The 19,754-nt window shown below is 43.9% G+C and overlaps 1 protein-coding gene across 12 annotated transcripts in view; it reads left to right on the forward strand.

Moving 5' to 3' along the window:
• Positions 1 to 20: 20 nt before the first annotated feature.
• Atxn7l1 (ataxin 7 like 1) overlaps positions 21 to 19,754 on the forward strand; it is a 234,968-nt gene continuing 215,234 nt past the window's right edge. For 10 of the 12 annotated variants that reach the window (XR_007341581.1, XM_048786122.1, XM_048786123.1 and 7 more), the window contains exons 1-2: positions 21 to 231; positions 737 to 805. Coding sequence is in view for 10 of the 12 variants with exons in the window: in XM_048786122.1 (XP_048642079.1) it covers positions 51 to 231; positions 737 to 805 (250 nt within the window). In the remaining 2 variants the exon portion in view is untranslated. Of the gene's footprint in view, positions 232 to 736; positions 806 to 19,754 lie in introns of those variants that run through there. The other 2 variants (XM_048786124.1, XM_048786125.1) reach the window with 2 other exon arrangements.

Genomic DNA, 19,754 nt, shown 5'->3' on the forward strand with positions numbered 1-19,754 from the left:
CCCTCCCTCCCTCCCCCTTTCAGAACACTCAATGTCGGAACGTTCCGAAGATGACGTCGGAGCGTTCTCGAATCCCGTGTCTCTCGGCTGCTGCTGCCGAAGGAACAGGGAAAAAGCAACAAGAAGGAAGAGCAATGGCGACACTGGATCGCAAAGTGCCCAGTCCGGAGGCGTTTCTGGGCAAACCCTGGTCCTCCTGGATCGACGCCGCCAAATTACACTGCTCCGACAGTAAGAACCCCACCGCCTCCTCCTCCTTTTATTATCCTGTAACCTTTCCATTCACCTAGAGCCACTGGGAAAAAGTGTGTGTGTGAGAGAGAGAGAGTGGCCCCCGGTGTCCTCCATGCTTCTCCCTCTCTCTCTAAATAAATACACACAGAGACAGATCATCAGTGCACAGAGAGAGGCCCGGCTGCCAGGGCTGTCTGTCTGTCTGTCTGTGCCCCGCTCCCCGTGGCAGCCCGCGGGGTGGGCTTTCGCAGCCCCACGGTGTTATCTGTTTAAAAGGCTACTCTGTTGCTGCTTGCATAGTTTTTTTGGTACCTATCTGGGCCAGGTAGATGGAAACCCAGACTTGGGAGAAAATGTTGCATTGTCAATTTTTGAAAGATTTTCATATACAGTATTTATATCGATCTGTTTGCAAATAAACACTCTCCCTCCCCCCTTGACTTTGGCTTTTTCCCCCCTTTTTTTCCTCATTTTCTTTTTTCCTTTTCTTTTTCATCTGCAGATGTAGATTTAGAAGAGGCTGGAAAAGAGGGTGGAAAAAGCAGGGAGGTTATGAGGCTTAATAAAGAAGGTAAGTGGAGCTACTGGCATTTTAGTGTTAGCATGTGTGGCAGAATCTTCACAGGATTTGGAATATAATGTGAATTGTTCTGCTGGGTACAGAGTGACTAAGGCTTGTCAAAAATTGAGCACGCCCAGGTGACTACTGCTTCATCTTAACTTCTTTCAAAGTATAATACAACTGGGGGGCACAGGGGGGGAGACTGTGGAAGGCAGAAGTTTGCTGCACTTCAGTTGAAGTCCACGTTTGCACCTTCTGATGCATATCTACCATTCTCCTTTGGAGCATCTTTGCCAAATGGTGGGGGGTCAAAATCCCTGAAATGAGAAGTGGGGCTTCCTTCACAAGCATTCCAGCCTTCCTTGTGGGTAAAATGCACAACAGTTTTAATGAACCCCACATGGTCAGTCATTCCGGTAACCTCTTCTCCACTGAAAAATCATTGTACATGGTAAACCTTTGCAGCAAGTGACATTTGGCCCACTTTGTGTTCCATCACAGATTGTTACGTAGTGACCAGTGTTAGGGGCATCTGTATGTGCAGCACTCCCCACCAAGTTGGTCCCCCATCTGTTTTCACAGCATGGAAATATGGCACCTGAAATGGAACACAATGAGTAGATAGGTCATCTCAGGCTGAGACATGTGAGCGAAGTAAAGTGTGCTGGAGCTGGGCATCGAACACACATGGTTGTCATAAATAAATCATATCCTGGTTTGCAAGCCTACCATGTGTAACTCTGGCCTATGGGCTTCAAATGGAACAACTTCAAAGGTAACATTGCTGAAGAAGTGGATGGATTCATGTGAATTGTAATGCGCTAACTAAAGTGTTGTAAACATAATTGACTATAATGGGGGTGGGCGTGCAAAGGGGCAGAAGAGGTTGGTGGGGGAAGGTGTTTTAAAAGTTCAGACATAACTAGGCCATAGGAGCATCTCTCATCCAAAATGAATGGAGAAAAGGCCATTAAACTCCAAAATGGTACCATTCATGAAAGGGAACATCACCCTAAAAGGCAATTGAAACCTGCTTAGAAAAATGGAACTCATTTTGCAGATTGACACCCAAGACAGTTGGTTTTCTGTTCCCAAGCACTTCCTGACCATCCAGTGAGAGGAAATTTTGTGCTTCAGAAAAAATAACATGGAGGTTAAAATGCATGCATATTCAAGGACAGCTCTCTAGCAGGTTTCTGCTAATTAAGCACTTTGGGAACAAAACATTATTCTAAAGATGTTTGCCTCTAAATATCTTAGTGTGATCTTGACATGTGTGTTTAGGATGCACGAGGGAATGATGTCAAGTGGACTTCTTACAAGTGGCAGCTTATTTGTGCTAAATGTCCATGTGTGTTGCCAATGGAAAGAATCCCTAGAGATTGTTTTCTTCGCAAACTCTTGAAGTCTTTAAAAGCTTATAGGACTGAGTTATCAGACCACTGGCAAGTTTTCCACAAAAGATGATGAGGTTGTGAAAACCTTTAAATTAAAGTTGAGTAGAGGTCATGGTATGGCACAGGATTGGCACTTCTCAGGTCTGGGTGATGGATTATGACTATAATGTACAAAATTCATGTTCTTTTCCCTCCTTCCCCCACTTCTATTTCAAAAGACTCTTGTTCTCAGATTTCTTTGCCTCATGAGAAATGGATTCTTTTAAGGAAAAATGAAAAGCTCTCCTTTCCTCAGAAGTCACAAAGGGTATATCCTGCTTATTATGTCCTTTGTCCTGTAAAGGTACAAAGACTTAACTCCTAATTATATGCATTTGCATTATGGACACCCACTGTTCAGTGCAACATACAATTGCTGACTTCACCAAAATAGCCATGCACAGGCTTGATCTCTTTGTTCATGGGCAGATTTGGGTATTTCCTGATGGTCTTTCTGATATATACACACAGTTTTCTTTGTAGATAAATATATATATACTGAATACATATCCCTCCCACCACCACCACTCCCATGAAGAATGTAAGGGTTGATCTGATACTCTATGTCAGGGTGTTTGGAGGCCTGGATCTCCAGTAACCCTGGCTGCATGTCTTGCCATGGGCCAACTTGTTGGGTTATCCTATGGCAGTTCTTGGACTGGACACGTGTTTGTGGATGGGTCTCTACAGGACACAAAATGGCCCGTCTGTGACTCTGTATATATAAACACATAGATTGACCATGCTGCTGTTGGCAGCTAGCAGGTCTTGAGAAGACATTTGGGCTTTAATGGCAATTAATGAATAAAATAAAGTTTAGGAATTACAACTGAGAAACAAAGGGATATGATATCTAGGGTAAAATATATATAACAAAATGTACCATTTCAACTATTTCTGAGTATACAGTTCAGTGTCAGTGAGTATATGCATAGTGTTGTACAATGAGCACCACTACCATTTCTCAAGTTTTTCACCATCTTAACCAGAAATTCTGTACTCATTAAACAATAATTTCCCATTTCCCCCTTCCCCTTAATCCTGGTGTCCGTGTTCTACTTTCTATCTCTATGAAGTTGCCCATTCTAGAGACCTCATGTAAGTGAAAGCATACAATAATTGCCCTCTTGTGTCTGCTTCTTTCACTTAGCATAGTGTTTTCAAGGTTCATCTGTGTTGTAGTAAGTATCAGTACTTCATTCCCTTTTCAGGTTGTTTCCATTGTATATATACTACATTTTTTAAAAATCCACTCATCTGTTGATAGACATTTGGGTTGTTTCCACCTTTTGGCTATTATGAATAATGTTGCCGTGAACAATGGTGTGATGTGATTTTTTTTTTTTTTAATATGTAAGCTCAGTAAGGGAAGTTAGGCTAGAAATGTGAAATAAGAATGATTTTGCTTTCTGCCTGTCTGGCCACAGTTTTGGAAGACATAGCAAGCATTTGCAGACTTTTCAAATAACGACGTGGTTATTGTAATATAGTTCCTTTCCCATCCCAGGTCCCTTTAACCTTTCTTTATTTCAATTCCCCACCTTTATCGGGTAGGAAATGTTAACAGAATGCTTTGAAATCTCTATAATAAAAAGTCTTCACATCAAAGTTATTATTTCATCCAAAGTTAGCTAAAATTATGGTCAAGTGGAATTCTGCACATGTTTGAACCTTGCCAGGTCATCACCTGGGTGCAGAAGTTGTCACTAATTCCATACTTGGATGTGCTTATACAAGGTTCTCTCCAGAGCAGCCTGGGAGGTAAGAGAGAAGGAGAGAGAAAAAGAGAACACTCAGAGTTAGCTTCCTGAGTTCTGATATATGCCCAAGGAAACATTTCCTTCTCTGGGCTTACTCTCTCCTCTGTAAAGTAAGAGGGTGGGACTAAATGTCCTCCACGGCTCCTCTGAGACCTCTGAACCTGAGCTTCTCCATTGAATGTACCTGCCTTTGAGATGCTATTATAGCAGACAAGTTGTTTCTAAATAAACTTTAAAATAAAGTAGATAAAATAAGCCCTCACATTTAAAATACCTGAAACTCCTTCAGAAGTATAAAGAATAATTGAGTATATTTTCTCAGTTTTTTACTTCTTGGTGGCAAAAATTACTGCATCTCATACACAAGCATAGTCTACTGCACATAGTTATGAATGGTCTGTGGCCTTCAGTGCTCTAAAAAAAAGTGAGGGTTTGAGTCCAAAACCCAGTGGAATGTGTCTCCCCTAGTGAGCAGGGCCTTGGCCTCAGGCAGCTTAGATCAATCAAGCCGTCAGCTTTCCCAGGAGCAGGGGTCCCAGAAACCTTATTAGTCTAATGTACCACATGGACTGTGTTTATGATAGAATATTCCAAGGAAGACCATTCTTCTGTGCTGACCTTTTAAAATAAGTTTCTCTCCTCCACTTGGTGGATTTACCTGAGGACTTTTTTTCCCCCAAGCTAATTGGGAAAAAAGCCCTCGGTGATTTAGAAAGATGTTCCCAATTTCTAATTGCTTTACCTGAACTTTTTTTTTTTTTTCTTTTAAGATTGCCAGTTCTTTCCTAAGTTAAGAAATACCAATTTTTTCTTTTAAGAATGCCAGTTTGAGGAAAGCCAAGGCAGGACAATCAAAAGTTTGAGGGCAGCCTGGGCAACTTAGTGAGATCCTGCCCCAAAACAAAAAGGGCTTGGAATATATCTCAGTTGTAGAGTTCAATCCCCAATACTGGGTGCGGGGATGGAGGTGGGGAGGGAGTCAATTCATAAATAAGGAGCAGGCTCTTAAGTGTCTTCAGCTACAAAATGAGATAAAAACAGGGTTGTTTGGAGGATTGAGATGATATGAAAGGGCTTAACACATAGGATGTGCTTAATGAATGTTTGCTTTTATCCTTTTTATTATTATGATTATCACCGTTTATTAATGAAGCTAGTTCTAGAAAATTATTATTCTAATTAACTTAGGTTTTTAACTAATCTATGATGAAGACAAAAGAGACTTTATTTATAGAGCAATATCAACATTTTTAATGGAGTACCACTAATAAGCAGTCATTGATAAGTTTTATCAAGAGCTAAAAAAATAGGCATTTTAAGGTATATGACTTAAGAGTTTACGTAGTCCCCCCACCCCGCCCCCTGCCAGGAATGGAGAGGTTTAAATTTTTTTTTCTTTTTTTTTTAATGAGTATAAGTTGTTTTATCACTGAGAAAAGTATGACCTCAGTAGATTCTTGTTTGGGTGTTTTGGAAGCCCACACCTCAGTAGATCCTTGTTTGGGTGTTTTGGAAGCCCACACTGGTGACTCTGGGCATTTGTCTGCATTTTAGTGTTCCCACATGTTTTGGGTTGATGCAATTAAACTAGTGCCATGCTTCCAATTGAAAACTGTGCTGTTGGACCCGTAAGATCTTACTGTGACTGTAAGTTTGATGTTCTCCTGAGAGGCTGGTGGAATTGGGCTGGAGTACAGGAGGGAGCAGGGAACATGGGAACATGTTCTGTTCAGGTTTAGGATCCTGTAGTTATGGCTAGATGGGAGCAAATTGGAGGAAAAGTGGCAGCTGACCTGGTAAGATGGAAGTGTTCCCTGAGCCAGGGAAAGCCAGGGACGAGCTGTGGAGACTTATGGGAAGCTGCATCCAGCTTCCCTTTATCATTATACAGAGAATTCTGTATCTATGTTAACAAGAGATGGGAAGACAGGGATGACACAGATCCACCTCATTTCCACCATTAGTTTCACCTTCATCCTGCATTGAGCCTTCCTTCCTCCCCTTTTGCTTGGGTGTCAACATTTGTCCACTTTAGCATGTCATTATCTTCTCACTTCTCTTGCCCTGGGTTTGGGATGGAGGGAAAGGAGAGATGGGGAGCGTTAAAGGTGGTAGAGAGGAAAGATGAAAAGGAGCCCAAAATAAGGGCTTGGCAAATGAATAAGCTTTACGGTCACATCCGACTGGTGGAGCCGAGGGCAAGCAAAGCTGAGAAAGGACAGCCCCACCATCTAGTTTGAAAAAATACAAAGCTTTTGAAATGAGTCTCTTTATACACACAGGTATTTCCATGTGTCTGTGTTCCCATGTGGAGAAAATGTGGCTCTAGGTCCTTTCAGAACAGGAAGTTAGGGTGGGCACTCTGTGTGCACAGCATTGCCCTCAATACAAGTTGGACTGTGCCAGGGTCTCAGCATGTGTCATTCATTCTCTGAGAATAAAATTTTACCTCTGCAGATATAGACTGTTACATACATTCATTAGAGCTGCATTTAAAAAAGTAGTGTTCACATTATAAAATTCAAAGGGATAGAGTTACTGTGGGAAGTAAGTCTCTTTACCCTGACCCCATTAGCTCGTGTATTCTCCCAAAAGTATTGTGTGCATTTGAGTAAATACGTGTATAATTTTGTCTTGTTCCTACATGAATGATGGAAAGCTGTAAGGACTGTCTAGTATCCTGCCGTTTCCATTCATCTTAGAGAGCTGTCCAGGTTGGTTCATAAGGAGTTGCCACATTCTCTTTTTGGTGCCTGCATGTACTAAGCCTCTGGGTGTCTGGCTAAATTTTAAATACACTCTATATTGTCTTCTTGGCTTCTTCCTGTGTGGAATGAGCTGGCCCAATGGGAGAGAGCTCACTGTGCTAGACATGGGACACAGCAGTGGAAGGTACATCCTGCCCTCAGGGAGCTTCCTTCCTAACAGCAAAAGCAGAGTTTTAAAAAGTCATGGTGACTGGGATCAGTGCTCTGAAAGGGAAACTTGGGGTGCTGTTAAAGAGCATGGCAAGAGGAGCCAGTTTAGGTTAGGAACTCAATAAAGCCCTCCCTGGAGAAATTTTGTTTTATTTAAGTGAAAGGCTGGAAGAGGAATGGAAGGTACCCATGTGTGGGGCAGGGTAGAGTTAGAGGAAACAATGTGTGTGGAGGCTTAAAGTGCAAGAGAATACAGAATGTTCTAGAAACTAAAAAGTCTGTTGTTAGAGTGAAGATAACAGAATAGTGACACTACTGACATTTCAAATCAGTGACTTCTTTTTGGAGGGGACTATCCTGTGCATTGTAGGGTGTTGAGCCACATCTTCTACCCACTAGGTTCCAGTAGTGACTCCTTCCTCCCCTCCAAGTTTGGACAACCAAAAATGTCTACAGACATTGCCAAATGTCCTCTAGTCTCACCCTGGTAGGGAATCATTGGTGAAGCTAGAAAGGTAAGGAGCCAGCAAAATAGAGAAAAATACAGGAATATTCCGCTAACGGCATGTCTTGGTTTTAAAGCCTAGATAAGTCGTCTATAAGTCAGCCTCAGCAACTGCTCAGCACTGTGGACTGTGCCTGTACTGTAACTGGTGCTGGGCTACACTTGGGAGGGTCCAAAGGGCCTCCAGGAACTCTCCTCCAAAGGTTTACAAGACGACTGCTCCAAAGCTTTGGCGTCCTCTGTAGCCAGTGGCGACCATGGGGAGATGCAAGTTCTCATTCTGGGTGGCCCAGCCCTCTCTCACTGTGGGGAGAGGAGACCCCAAAGCGCCAATTTTGATAATGATGGCATTTATTATCTGCCGGTGCCTGATGTCAGAAGCACCATGGTGAAGAATTAAAGATTTCAGTTTATATTGAAAGTCAGGCTGGAAGAACCACTGGCATCCTCTGCAGTTTGATTACCCATGGGATATGTCTGAAATGGGGATGCACATGGCTGAGAGCAAGCAGCTGGCTTCAAGACTTCCATGTTAAGGACTGGAAAATAGGAAGGACAGGGAAGGTCCGCTTCAGAGGGCCTCTGGTTTGTGCCACATGGTGTACGGTGTCATTTAGGACTGGGGGGCCTCGCTGACTCTTCAGCCATGGCTCTCAGGAGCCTGTTGTTTCTGCTGCAGAACTGATTTAGAGAAGAGAAGCAGATTTATTTCTGCATGCTTTTCTGTGTAGCTTGCATTTATGTCCTCTGAGTAACCTTTCACTTATGACGTTTTGTTTCATTTGCGATGTCCTGAAGTGGACACAAAATGGTACTAGCCGACAAAGGGAGACCCCATCCTAGTCAAATGCCTCCTATCCAAGGACCCCACCCTCTGAAGAGGCCCAGTGTTCACATCTGGGAACAATGATCATTCAGTAACGACAGTAATCAAACATAGATTGGATAGGGAGAGCGTTAGCCAGTGGGTTGGATTTTTTTTTTTTTTTTTCAAATACTGTAGAAACAGAATGGCAAGAACTGACTTCTGTGCCTGTCTTCTAAAACTCGGCACAGTGTTCTGCCCATGTCGGGCTCCCAGCTAGTGCTGTTTGGCTGGCTTTCTCTTTCTGTCTTCTGTGGCAGGACTCAGACTGGCCACTTCTGCCAAAGGGACCTGCATTTGGACCCTAAGGCATTTGAGCTCATGATGAGAGTTCTGGAAGTTCCTTCCTTCGAGCTGTGTGAGGCTAAGGCCTGGGATCCTACACATTCAGAGGCCAGACCTGGCTCACCCAGTGGCCCATAGGTAAAGCTGGAATCCCGCTGGGGACAAAGCATTTGTTTTTATGGAGATGCTTTATCCTTGTGGTTTCATAACACAATTCTACTTGTTGATTTTAAGGGACAGGTTGCTTAAGGAGAAAAAGGAAACCAAATAAAACAGTTCATCCAGGCTCCTCAGGACAGGATGAATTGGCATCAGGTCACTGTAATGGGGAAGATAAAAATGAGTCAATGGTGGGCTCTTTGAACAACAGAAGCAGTTATCAGTCTCCCTGCTTCTGTGAAGCCAGTTGTGAATCTGCGAACATTAAGTGCAAGGACACCCTCAGCCAGGAGCAGTGTGACCTGCTGCAATACACCAACACACCCCCACACCTGAGCTGGGGTGGGGAGATATAGGACATCCAGTGTGGTGGCTCTGACCAGGTCAGTCCAGCATTGCAGGGTACGCTCAGCAGTTGAGACCCTGTTCCCAGTTTGGTCATGTCAGATCAGGGTGATATCCAGCTCTTTTTTTTAAAAAAAGTGTGCTGGCCGCAAAAGGACAGATACTGCCTGAGTCCACGTAAATGAGGTTCCTAGAGGAGTCACATTCAGAGAGAGTAGAATGGCAGATGCCAGGGCTGGGGTGGGGAGGGAGATGGGGAGTTAATATTTAGAGGACACACTTTCAGTTAAAGAAGCTGAAAAAGTTGTGGAGATGGATGTTAGTGACAGCTGGACAGCATTGTGAATGTATGTAATGCCACAGAACTGTGCACTTAAAAAGGGCTAAGATGGTAAATGTTATGTGTATTTTACTACACACACACAAAGTTCATCGGCATTGCAGAATGGAGAGATTCACGAAGCAATATTTAAATCTTGACTCTGCCACTTCCTAGCTGTGTCTTAAATTCAGCCTTAATTTCCTTATTTTCAGAATAGGAATGACAGTCTCTCTCCGAGTTGTAAAAATAAATGAGTTACTTCTGGCATACAGTAGGCACTCAATAATATAAGCTTTTGTTATGATAATTGTTATTTTTTATGAGGCACTTGGATCTTCTTTGCTATACCAGAGTTGTCACTTTCCGAGGGACAGACTGTGTCCCAGCTGCTTCAGGAGTGTGCCCAGGGTCACTAGGCATCTTTTATCTTTTACATCCATGGTTCTATAAGGATCCCAGGAACAAAAGCAAAAGGAGTTGAACCTGGGTCCCTGTATTTTTTTTTTCCAAGAGTGAAACTGTCTTACAAAGTGTTTATTCTGGGACCCCAGGGTATCGCCTAGGCACTTGGAATCCCAGCCCCTAGGTTGCGGTCATGCTGACCCAGAACTACTGACAGAGTGAAGCACAGGAACCAGGGACTCACATTTCAAACTGGCTGCTCCGGGGACTGTGGTAACTGAATGTTGAAATTTGCTCGCTGATTAGAGAAGTGGCTGTCAACCCTGCCCACCCTGAATCCCTGGGGAAGCTTTTGGATAGCAAAGATACCAGGCCTGCTTGCAGAGATTCTGCTTGCATAGGTCTAGGTCGAGGGGTTCTCAGGGAACAGTGTGTGTGTTGTTTTAAAATAACAATCCTAGCTGCCGTTCATTGGGCATTGGCTAGTGCCAGGCACAGGCTAAATGTGTGTTTTCTCATTTGGCCCTTACGAGCACCCTGTGACACAAATCCCATACTTAACCCCATTTTAGAGATTAGGAAGCTGGAGCCCAGAGAGGTGAAGTGATTTACTTAAGGTGATATAACTGGAAAGTAGCAGAGCCAGAATTTGAACCCAGAGGCAGGGTCATTCCAGAGGCTGCACTCCAATCCCAGTATCATATAATGTCTGTCATCCTGGGAAGTAAGATTCAGACTAAGATGAAGCAAACAGGCACCTAAAACACATGCTTAAGGAGGCACTCACATGCAACCTTAAATGTTGCACCTGAGCACCTGGCTTGCCTCATCCAGCCCAGCCCTGCTTGGGAGAGCATGCCCTGTAAGCAGAATAGTGCAGATGGAGCAGCTGTCTTTCCCTTGTGAGCCTGTGGCCAGCTGAGGGGGCCCTGGGTGGCCCTGTCAATGAAAGGCTTTCTTATCCCAGGGTCCCAGCTTTGGGGCCTCTGTGGCCAGAGTTCTGGCCTCAGGGAAATCACAGGAGCTGATGCAAACTGTTCCTTTTTGGAAGAAGGTGTTAGCAAAGATGGTTGCCAGGCAACTCCAGGGACATCTATCTACAGTGATGATTTCTCTCTTTTTTCCCCCTTTTGAACATCTTCTAGGCTGCTGTTCAGTTTGCCTCTTGGTGTTAGGATTGTTAGTATTTTCATGAAGGGTGCACTCTCCTTTGGATGATGGAGTGGAGATAGCTTTTCAATACCCACCACGTTCAAGGTGTCCTTTTGATGGTGATATGCCTGTTAAGTGGGTGTGAAAGTCCTTTGCCTTCTTTAGCCACAGCATGCCCTAGTTGTCACTGGCTCTGAGGGGTAGTGATAAAGAAAATTCTTTAGAGTGGCTGAGAAACACACAGAATGTGTCTCCCACACGAGGATGGGGAGATGTGGCAGTGATCAGCTCTGTGACTCTGGGTTTCACCTGCTCTTCATTAACCAGGCCACTTGAGCATTTTATATGTGATGGCCTTGCTGGTCCCAAAAAAGCTGGTGTTTCCTCCCTGCTCCCCGTCATGTTCAGAGACTAGGGGACTCTTTGACATGTGTTCCCTCTTCATTCTTCCTCTCTCCTACTTAGTCACTTCCTCTGTGTGGGGTTTCAGGTGACGCCTGCTGGCTGCTGATTTGATTCTTCCTGCCCCAGACTAGCAGGAAGAAAATGAGACATTGGGAAAGTGGCCCTGGTCACTTTTTGGTAAAGTTGGTTCCATATGGCCTACCCACAAACAAGAATCCTATTAGCTGTGTTCCCAGACTCAGGCCCTGTCCTTATGAGCTTCCCTTCCCCCTCCCCCATGCCACCGTGTCCTCCATCTTTTGCAGAAGCAGGGCGGGACCCACAGAGAACTCGAATGCAACTGAGTGCTGCCACTTTCCATGGATGAGACAAAAGACTTAAAGGCAAAGACGAGCCCAACATAAAATAATCAGGCTTAAGCAGATGGAGGGCTCTCCACTTTCCAAATGGGGCTATTGGATATCTCTTTAAACAGAAGACAGCCTTAGATCTTTATGAAAACTGTGTTTCCTTTAGGAAAGTTTTAGTGGCATCTACTTCTCCGCCTGTGCAGCCAGCTCCTCGTGTCCTCCCTCTCCCCTTGTCTGTGGACACCTGCTGCTTACTCACACCTAGCCATTCCCTCTGTGGCGATTCTGCAGTGACTGCCACCAGTCCTGACTTCTCCTTACAGAGAGCTCTCTGCCCTCTCTGAAGGCTGTACTGGAGACATCCTCATCGGTGTCTGTATGCACCCCACACTCCCTAGCCCAAGTGCCAGGGCAAAGCCTGTGTGTTTTTCCTTCTCCACTCTCTTGAGAAAGCCCTCCACCATCTTCTCCATTCCCTTCCACTTCCCGGCATCGCCTGCCACCGTCTCCTGGCCTACCTGGGCTTTTGTGCGAGGCACTTCATTGGTCTCCCTGTCTCTGCCTTCCCTGCACATCATTTCAAAATTAATCTCCCAGAAATTCACATTTATTAGCTTGTTCTGTAAATGACCATCCTCCTTCACTTCCTGGTCAACCATAGTTAGTGCAGCCCTTCAGGTCTTAGCACCTCATCCCTTCACATCCTGGCAGGTGGACTGTCCCTCACAGATGGCCTGGTAGTGTTCCTTCCCTCTCTCCTTCTGCCCTCTGCCTCCAGGGCCTTCTCCCTTCACCCTACGTCCCTTGTTCTGCAGGGCCCAGCCCATACTCCAGGGATTCCTTCCCACCTCTCAGGCCACACAACCTGAGGACCTGCTCTTGGACCTTGTGCTGCAGGCTGTCCCCACTGTGCATTTTGGTTTCTAAATCTTACAGTTCCTTGAGCCGCCGCAGTCCACCTGTGTCTTGTCTTCATAACTGTGTTCAAATCTTCAGGGAGGAGGGACCTTATCTTCCCTTTGTGTTTCCTGAGTTATCTTTGAACCAGCAGAGTGCTACAGTTTGACTAAGTATCAAATTTATTTTTCAGGCATGTTTCTTGATATTGCTTGTGCTTTCACACTTTTTCTTTTTTAAAAAGAAAAATAAAACTGGCTAAAATAGCATAACATTTACCATCTTAACCATTTCTAAGTGTATAGTTCATTTGCGTAACCAAGCTCCAGAACTCTTTCATCTTGCAAACTGAAACTGTACCCACTGAAAAAAAGTCTCCCTTTTGTATTTTCATCTTAAAAACAGTCTGAAGATGGCCTACAAGTTTCTTTGATTCACCACCTGCTATTTTGAGGGTGTTGAAATTCTAACCGCTGAGAGGACCTGAAGTTTCTATTCAGGTGGATATTTGGAGCCACACTGCAAAAGAGCCCAGCTCAGCTTAGGTATGAACCCAGCATCCTCCGTGGGTTCCTAGGTCTACAGAGAAAATTCAGCAGATAAGAACAATCATGGGGACTCAGAGTCACAGACACCTTTGAGCAAACTGAAGTCCCCTGTTTAATTTTAAGTGGCAGTCCTCACCTGCACCCTTGTGTGTTTGGAACCCTTCCAACTCAATGTTAATGTTAACATTTTTCACACACATAAAAAGTTGAAATAATACTATCGTGGTCACATCTACTTGTATATAGAGATATAGAGCCATATATTTCTTAATTATATATATATATATATATATATATTCAGCATTTGAAAATAAGTTGTTGACACTTTATCTCTAAATATTTAGCATTTTGCCACATCATGATTGTTTCCTTGAGCTAGTCACTTAAGTTTTCAGAGCTTCATCTTATATAAATATACCTATGTATGTTTGCTGAACTATTTGGTATGTTGCAGACAGCTTGACACTTGACCCCTAAATATTACGGTCTGTAACTTCTTACAATTAAAGACATTTTTTTTCTAATTGTAACCATAATACTAGGGTCACGCTTAGAAAACTAACAGCAATTCCCTAATAGTATCAAATATCAAACCCACTTTCAATATCAGTTTCCTTATTGCCTCCTCCCTCCCCCAAAATTTTATAGGTGCTTTCTTCAAACTAGGATTTTGTCAGGATTCACGCATTGCATTTATTTGTTATGCCTCTCTAGTCACTTTTAATCTAGAATAGTACCTCCACCCCATATGTGATATATGAATATATGTATAGATTTCTCGATATACATATATACAACATGGCCAGTTAGAATGTTTCACATTCTGTTCTGCCAGATCACTTCCTTGTGGTGTTGTTTACCTTGTTTTGTCTGCTCCCTGTTTCCCCCTCACACAGGAAGTTACAGCTAAAATCTCAATTAGATTCGGGCCCAGCATTTTGGCAAGAGTACATACCAGGTGATTTTGAGTACTTCATTACACATCTCATCAGGAGCACTTGATGTCAGGGTGCCCTGTTGTTACTTATCGATCACCACTTGAAAGTGGTGGCCAACTCTCTCCATTACAAAGATGTGTTTTCCTTCTGCAATTAGCATGTCATTCTGTGGGTGATGCTTTGGCACTAAACGAATATCCTATTCCCCAGTGGGAAGTTAGGGAATCCTCTGGGCACCCATTGATGACTCTTGTCTGAATCAGTTATTTCTTTAGGGACGGTCACTTTCAAATTTTGTTCTTCCAAACTACTCTTATTGGACAACATTCTTCTATAAAGACCCCTTTCTCACCATCAGGGGGTATGAACTACTGTTTTCAATTCCTTCTAAAAGGCAGAGTAAAGTTTTTGCCTTTAATCACCAACTTTCAGAGGAAGGAGCTGAACACCATGATTCTGAAGCTAAGGAGGGGCAAAACACACAGAGAAACCTTACCCCCCACACTCAAGGGACCCTCATTTGAATTTGAGGAAGGAAAAAGATAATTACACTTAAAATAATCCAGCTCCTACTTTCCAGCTAGAGCCTACTATTTAGCCTGGGTCAGATGAACCACTGAAGTGAAATTGCAGACCAAGATGAACACTGCCCTGTGTGCTATGAAACTAGGGTGGTGCTCCCTCAGCGCTGGCTCAGTACAAAGTGACTGGTCGCCCTGGATGTGGAAGGCACGCGGCTGGGCGCTGTGTGGGGTGTGAGTGGGACGGCTGTGGCCGCTGCCCTCCTGGAACTCGCCACACTGCTTGCTGGGAGTTCTGGTGCTGCAGAGAGAATGAAGTGGAGCTTGAGTGTCCTGGTGACCAGAGGAAGAAGGGATTTCAGTCTGTGGTCAGCGAGACCTTTGACCTGAGGGCAGGGACGGTTTGGTTTGGGTTCTACCTGGAGCACTGGGAAAGGTATGTAGTGGAAGACAAGTTGTTGTTTGAAGAGTGAAGGAATGATTGCTCCATACAGGGGTGGCAAAGATGGCTGGGAATGGACATCAGGGATTCTGTAGGGAAGAGCATAAGCCAAGTCCGTGAGGGCTGCGAGTTCCCCAGGAGGTTGCTTGTGGAAACAGGAATTCTGTGAGATTCCATTAATGCCAAGGAGTTGCAGTTCCTGATTATTCCACTTGTACACTCACTTGACACCTAGCCCACTGCACTTCTTTATGAAGTAGGGTTTTCAGGAAACAGGCTCCCTTTCTTTTTACAGTCATACTTGTATATGCTTTGATTTTTCGGCTCAGGGTTCTGGGGAAGAATTATTCTCCTTTTCTCTCAAACACACACATTTAACGTCTAGCTACCCAATTGATTTGTAAGTATATTTTTCTGTTATAATCATGTTGTGCTAGTAAATATTTAACAATATGCTCTCCAAAAAAATGTTTTGCTCATATATATGCTTATTATAAATTTAAAAATGCTGCTTTGCATACAATTTACAAATAGCGAAATATTTAAAGCTATCATAAATTCCACATAACCAATAGCTTCTCACCAAATGCTTTTGTTGAGTTTTGTTTAAATTCTTGTGTCCTGTGGCCAACCTAAGATTTTAGTTGAAGAATAAGGTAGATTCCTCATGAGCTTTGGCTGCTGTGGTTAGTAGGATGCAAGTGAAAGATCAGAGTTCTGAAGGGTAGAACTCCACTTGATTGTCGGTGACTTGAGTGACTTCTTTGTTCACTTTCAAGTAGACCGAAGAACATATCTTCATTAAAAAAAAAAAAAAAACTATTCACATTATAGCTGTGGACATGATGTACTTTTAAGTTTAATTTGCATGATTAAAATTTCCTCCCTCACCTTTTCAAATCTGGAAAAAATAATCAAAGCCTTGATTTGTAGCATTTGGTGACTTTCATGGTATGAATTCACCATTGCATTTTCTTTTTCGGGGGGGAGGTACTGTGAACTCAGGGGCACTCAACCACTAAGCCACATCCCAGCCTTAATTTGTATTTTATTTGAAGACAGAATCTTACTGAGTTGCTTAGCCCCTCACTTTTGCTGAGGCTGGCTTTGAACGCACGATCCTCCTGCCTCAGCCTTCCCAGCCGCTGGGATTACAGGCGTGGGCTACCTCTCCCAGACTAAGGTCACTATTGCATTTTAAGCTCCATGTGAACTCAGAGTTGGGTAGAGACATTCATTAGCACATCATTATTCAGATTCTACCACACAGGTACAGTTAATATAAATAACTTCAAGAGCAAGAGTCAGCAACCCATGGCCCACTGGCAAAATCTAGCCTGCAGCCTATTTTTATAAAGTTGCATTGGAATACATGACTCATTTACATATTGGCTAGGGCTGCTTTTTCACTGCAGTGGTAGAGCATAGTTGAGATGATGATAGTATGGACTCCAAAGCCTAAAATATTTACTGCCTGGTTCTTTCTAGAAAAAGTTACCAATCCCTGCTCAAAGCATAGATAACAGTAAACTGTTGCCAGAGAAATACGAAGTAATGTGTTTTGAGTATTTATTTTTAATATGTTTAATTATAGGCTTATATGACTTTTTAAAAAGTATTTTTGTAGTTGTAGATGGACATCATACCTTTATTTATGTATTTATTTTCATGTGCTGCTGAGGATGGAACCCAGTGCCTCATGCGTGCTAGGCAAGCTCTCTACCACTAAGCCACAACCCCCGCCCACTTTTAATAATTTTAATAATTGACTCACCAAATTCCTGAAAATGTTAACAACCGGCTCTTGTGAGCCTGTAGGCTGGCCTCGGCTTACCATTAGGGCCTCGGTGTTTAGCCAAAAAAATGAAGCTGTCACTTTTAGGGAGAAGCAGCTGACAACTATCAGATTGAAGGGGGAGCCACAATAAGAAAAAGATTTGAACTACTTGAAATTGTGGTCTAATTGCCCATAGAAATCAGAAGACAGCAATTTTGAGGTTAGTTTTGATATGATGGTATTTTTTTCCTCTCTCGGGGTCTGGGGTTTATTTTGGCTTTTCAGATGAGTTTTCTTCAGAGCTAATTTAAAAATCCAGTACAGCTTGCTTTTCTTACCAAATTTTGTGAGCATCCGTCTCAAGCCCATTGAGCCCCCTGACAGATGCCCAGCCGCTTCCAGAACTCCCACAGATGTTCTGTGTCATAAGAAAGGCCGGGTTCCTGTTGCTGCCCTGAGCTGGAGGAGAGGTGGTCCCACCAGTTGCGTTTTGCTGGGGTTTTCCTTGCCGCCATTTCCTGCCGGTTGCCTTTGAATGGATTACAGATGGTCAGAAAAAGACTTCTTGGCACAGGGAGAGGACCAGTCTCCAGCGCTTTGTGGGAAAGGATTTATAACAGGATGGCAGTTTATGCCTACCAAGAATGGACCCGGCTGCTGCAGCCTCATAGGAGAATCTGGCAGCTTGTGGAGATGGGGGCTGTGGGTGGAGGGGACTGGCAGGAAGAAGGCAATGTTTATATCTATGGGGCACCTTTTGTCCAGTGGACTTCCAAATTGCCATGTGTTCAAAGGTGTTAGGCCCCATAGAGATGCTGGCATCGGGGGAATTAAGTCCCAAGATAATATTCTTGGAGTATTAAGCTCTTGTGGGAAGCAGAATAAATCCTTACGTCCTCATGTCTTTCCATGGAGAAAAAGGTGCTTTCTTTTTAAGCCATAATGTAAAGCATACTTAGTTTTTTTTTGGTACCAGGGGTTGAACCCAGAGCACTCAACCACTGAGCCCCATCTCCAGCCCCTTGTTTATATTTTATTTAGTGACAGGGTCTCACTGAGTTGCTAAGTACCTTGCTAAGTTGCTGAGGCTGGCTTTGAACTTGCGATGCTCCTGCCTCAGCCTCCCAAGCCGCTGGGATTACAGGCACGGGCCGCTATACCCGACCACACTTAGCTTTTAAACTGTCAAGTATATCTAACATTAAACTTAGCATTTAACCATTTTAATGTTTACAATACGGTGGCAGTGGCACTAAATACATTCTCCATGAGCTGCAGCTGTCACCTCTGTCCATTTCCAGAACTTCTACCAATTCCCAACTGGAAGCTCAGCATAACAATAGTTATCCATCTCTTCCCACCCATCCCCGCCCAGCCTGGAAACCTCAATTCTGCTTTCTGTTTCTGTGAATCGGCCTATTCTAGGCACCTCATATAGAAGAAATCATATAGTAGTTCTCCTTTTGTGTCTGACTTATTTCACTTAGCATGATGTTTTCAAAGTTCTTCTATGCTGTAGCATGTGTCACAATTGTCTTCCTTTTTAAGGTAGAATACGATTCTATTACATGAATATATGACAATACTGTACGTATACTACCCTCTGTCGATTCACTTCTTTGTCAATGGATTTTTTTTTTTTTTTGGCTACTATGAATAATGCTGCTTTGAGCACAGGTATGGCCCATGTTCAGGGACTCAGATGGAGGTGAGAAGAGAATTGATTTGTCTGGAATGACTCCTCAGTCCTCTAGAAACACAGCTCAGGTACATGCCTCCCTCTGTCAAAGCTGTATGAAGGGCCATGAGGCCATGTGCCCAGCCAAATCAAGTCGACCTGTCACTTGCCATTTGCCTTGTGGGCTGCATCAGACCAGAGTGGATGCCTTTTCTAACTTGCACAAAGGAGCTTTATTATCCAGAGGAGCCCAGCCAGAGCTGCAAATCCAAGAGGCCAGGATTGCACATGGTCACTGGTGCTTTTGCTTTCTAGGGAAAAGAAGGGTTAGGAAGGGTGAAGTAACTGGGTAAGGATTCCTGGGATTGGGTCTCCCTGCACCAGAAAGCAGGACAGCCATAGCCTGTGATCCTCATCTGTGAGGTGAGGGGTAGGATGCTGAGGTCCTTGCCACAGGTCGGCCGCCTGTCAGAAGGATGTTACCAAGAGCCAGCGAAGTTCCTGGGGGGGAGAGGAGTAAGGCAGGGGCAGACCCCTGGGGATGGGATGTGAGTGGCAGGGGTTCAAGGCCCAGAATAAGAAATTGGTAGAACTTCCCAAAACCAAGGGAGGCTGATAAAAAAACCTTAGAAGGGAGAATCAGAGAAATAGCTCACAGAAAGTGTGATGATAGAGGGACCGGCAGCGTCCTTTCTGACCAAGGATGGTGAAGGAAAGAACAGGAAGAAGAGACGGTGCCATGTTTTCCTTAATAAGATTATTCAGCCCTTACTGTGTGCAGAGCCCCTATTAGGAATGGGAGGGACGCAGCCTGGAGACTCTGGACTTGCTGTCTGGGAAAACCTGCAGCTGTGCAGAGATTAGTGGAAGCATGAGGCTGTGTTTCTCGTGTGCATGCTTTTTCTAGGCATAGGGTCTGTGGCTTTTTCTCTGCCTGGGCTCCTCAAGGGTGTATGACTCCCTCACTCCTTCAAGGAAAGGTATTTAAAGAAATTCACAGTTTTTAGGGGAGACATCCATGTGCATAGATGTAATGAGAGCGAGTCACATGGGAAGTAGATGGAGACCAGCAAGGAATGTGTGTGCTGATTTCCAAGTTGAATGCTGGTGTGAGGGTTTCTGATACTTGTAAATCTCCTTTAAAGGAGAGTCTTCCCAGGTTTAGGATGGGAGGCTGAGAGAACCACTTGAAATTCTACTGACATGCTTGTCATTTAGGCTTTTTACGTGGAGGCAGGACCAACAGAGAAAGG

This window comes from Marmota marmota, unplaced genomic scaffold (genome assembly GCF_001458135.2).
Source record: "Marmota marmota marmota unplaced genomic scaffold, marMar, whole genome shotgun sequence".
NCBI classification, from domain to species: domain Eukaryota; kingdom Metazoa; phylum Chordata; class Mammalia; order Rodentia; family Sciuridae; genus Marmota; species Marmota marmota.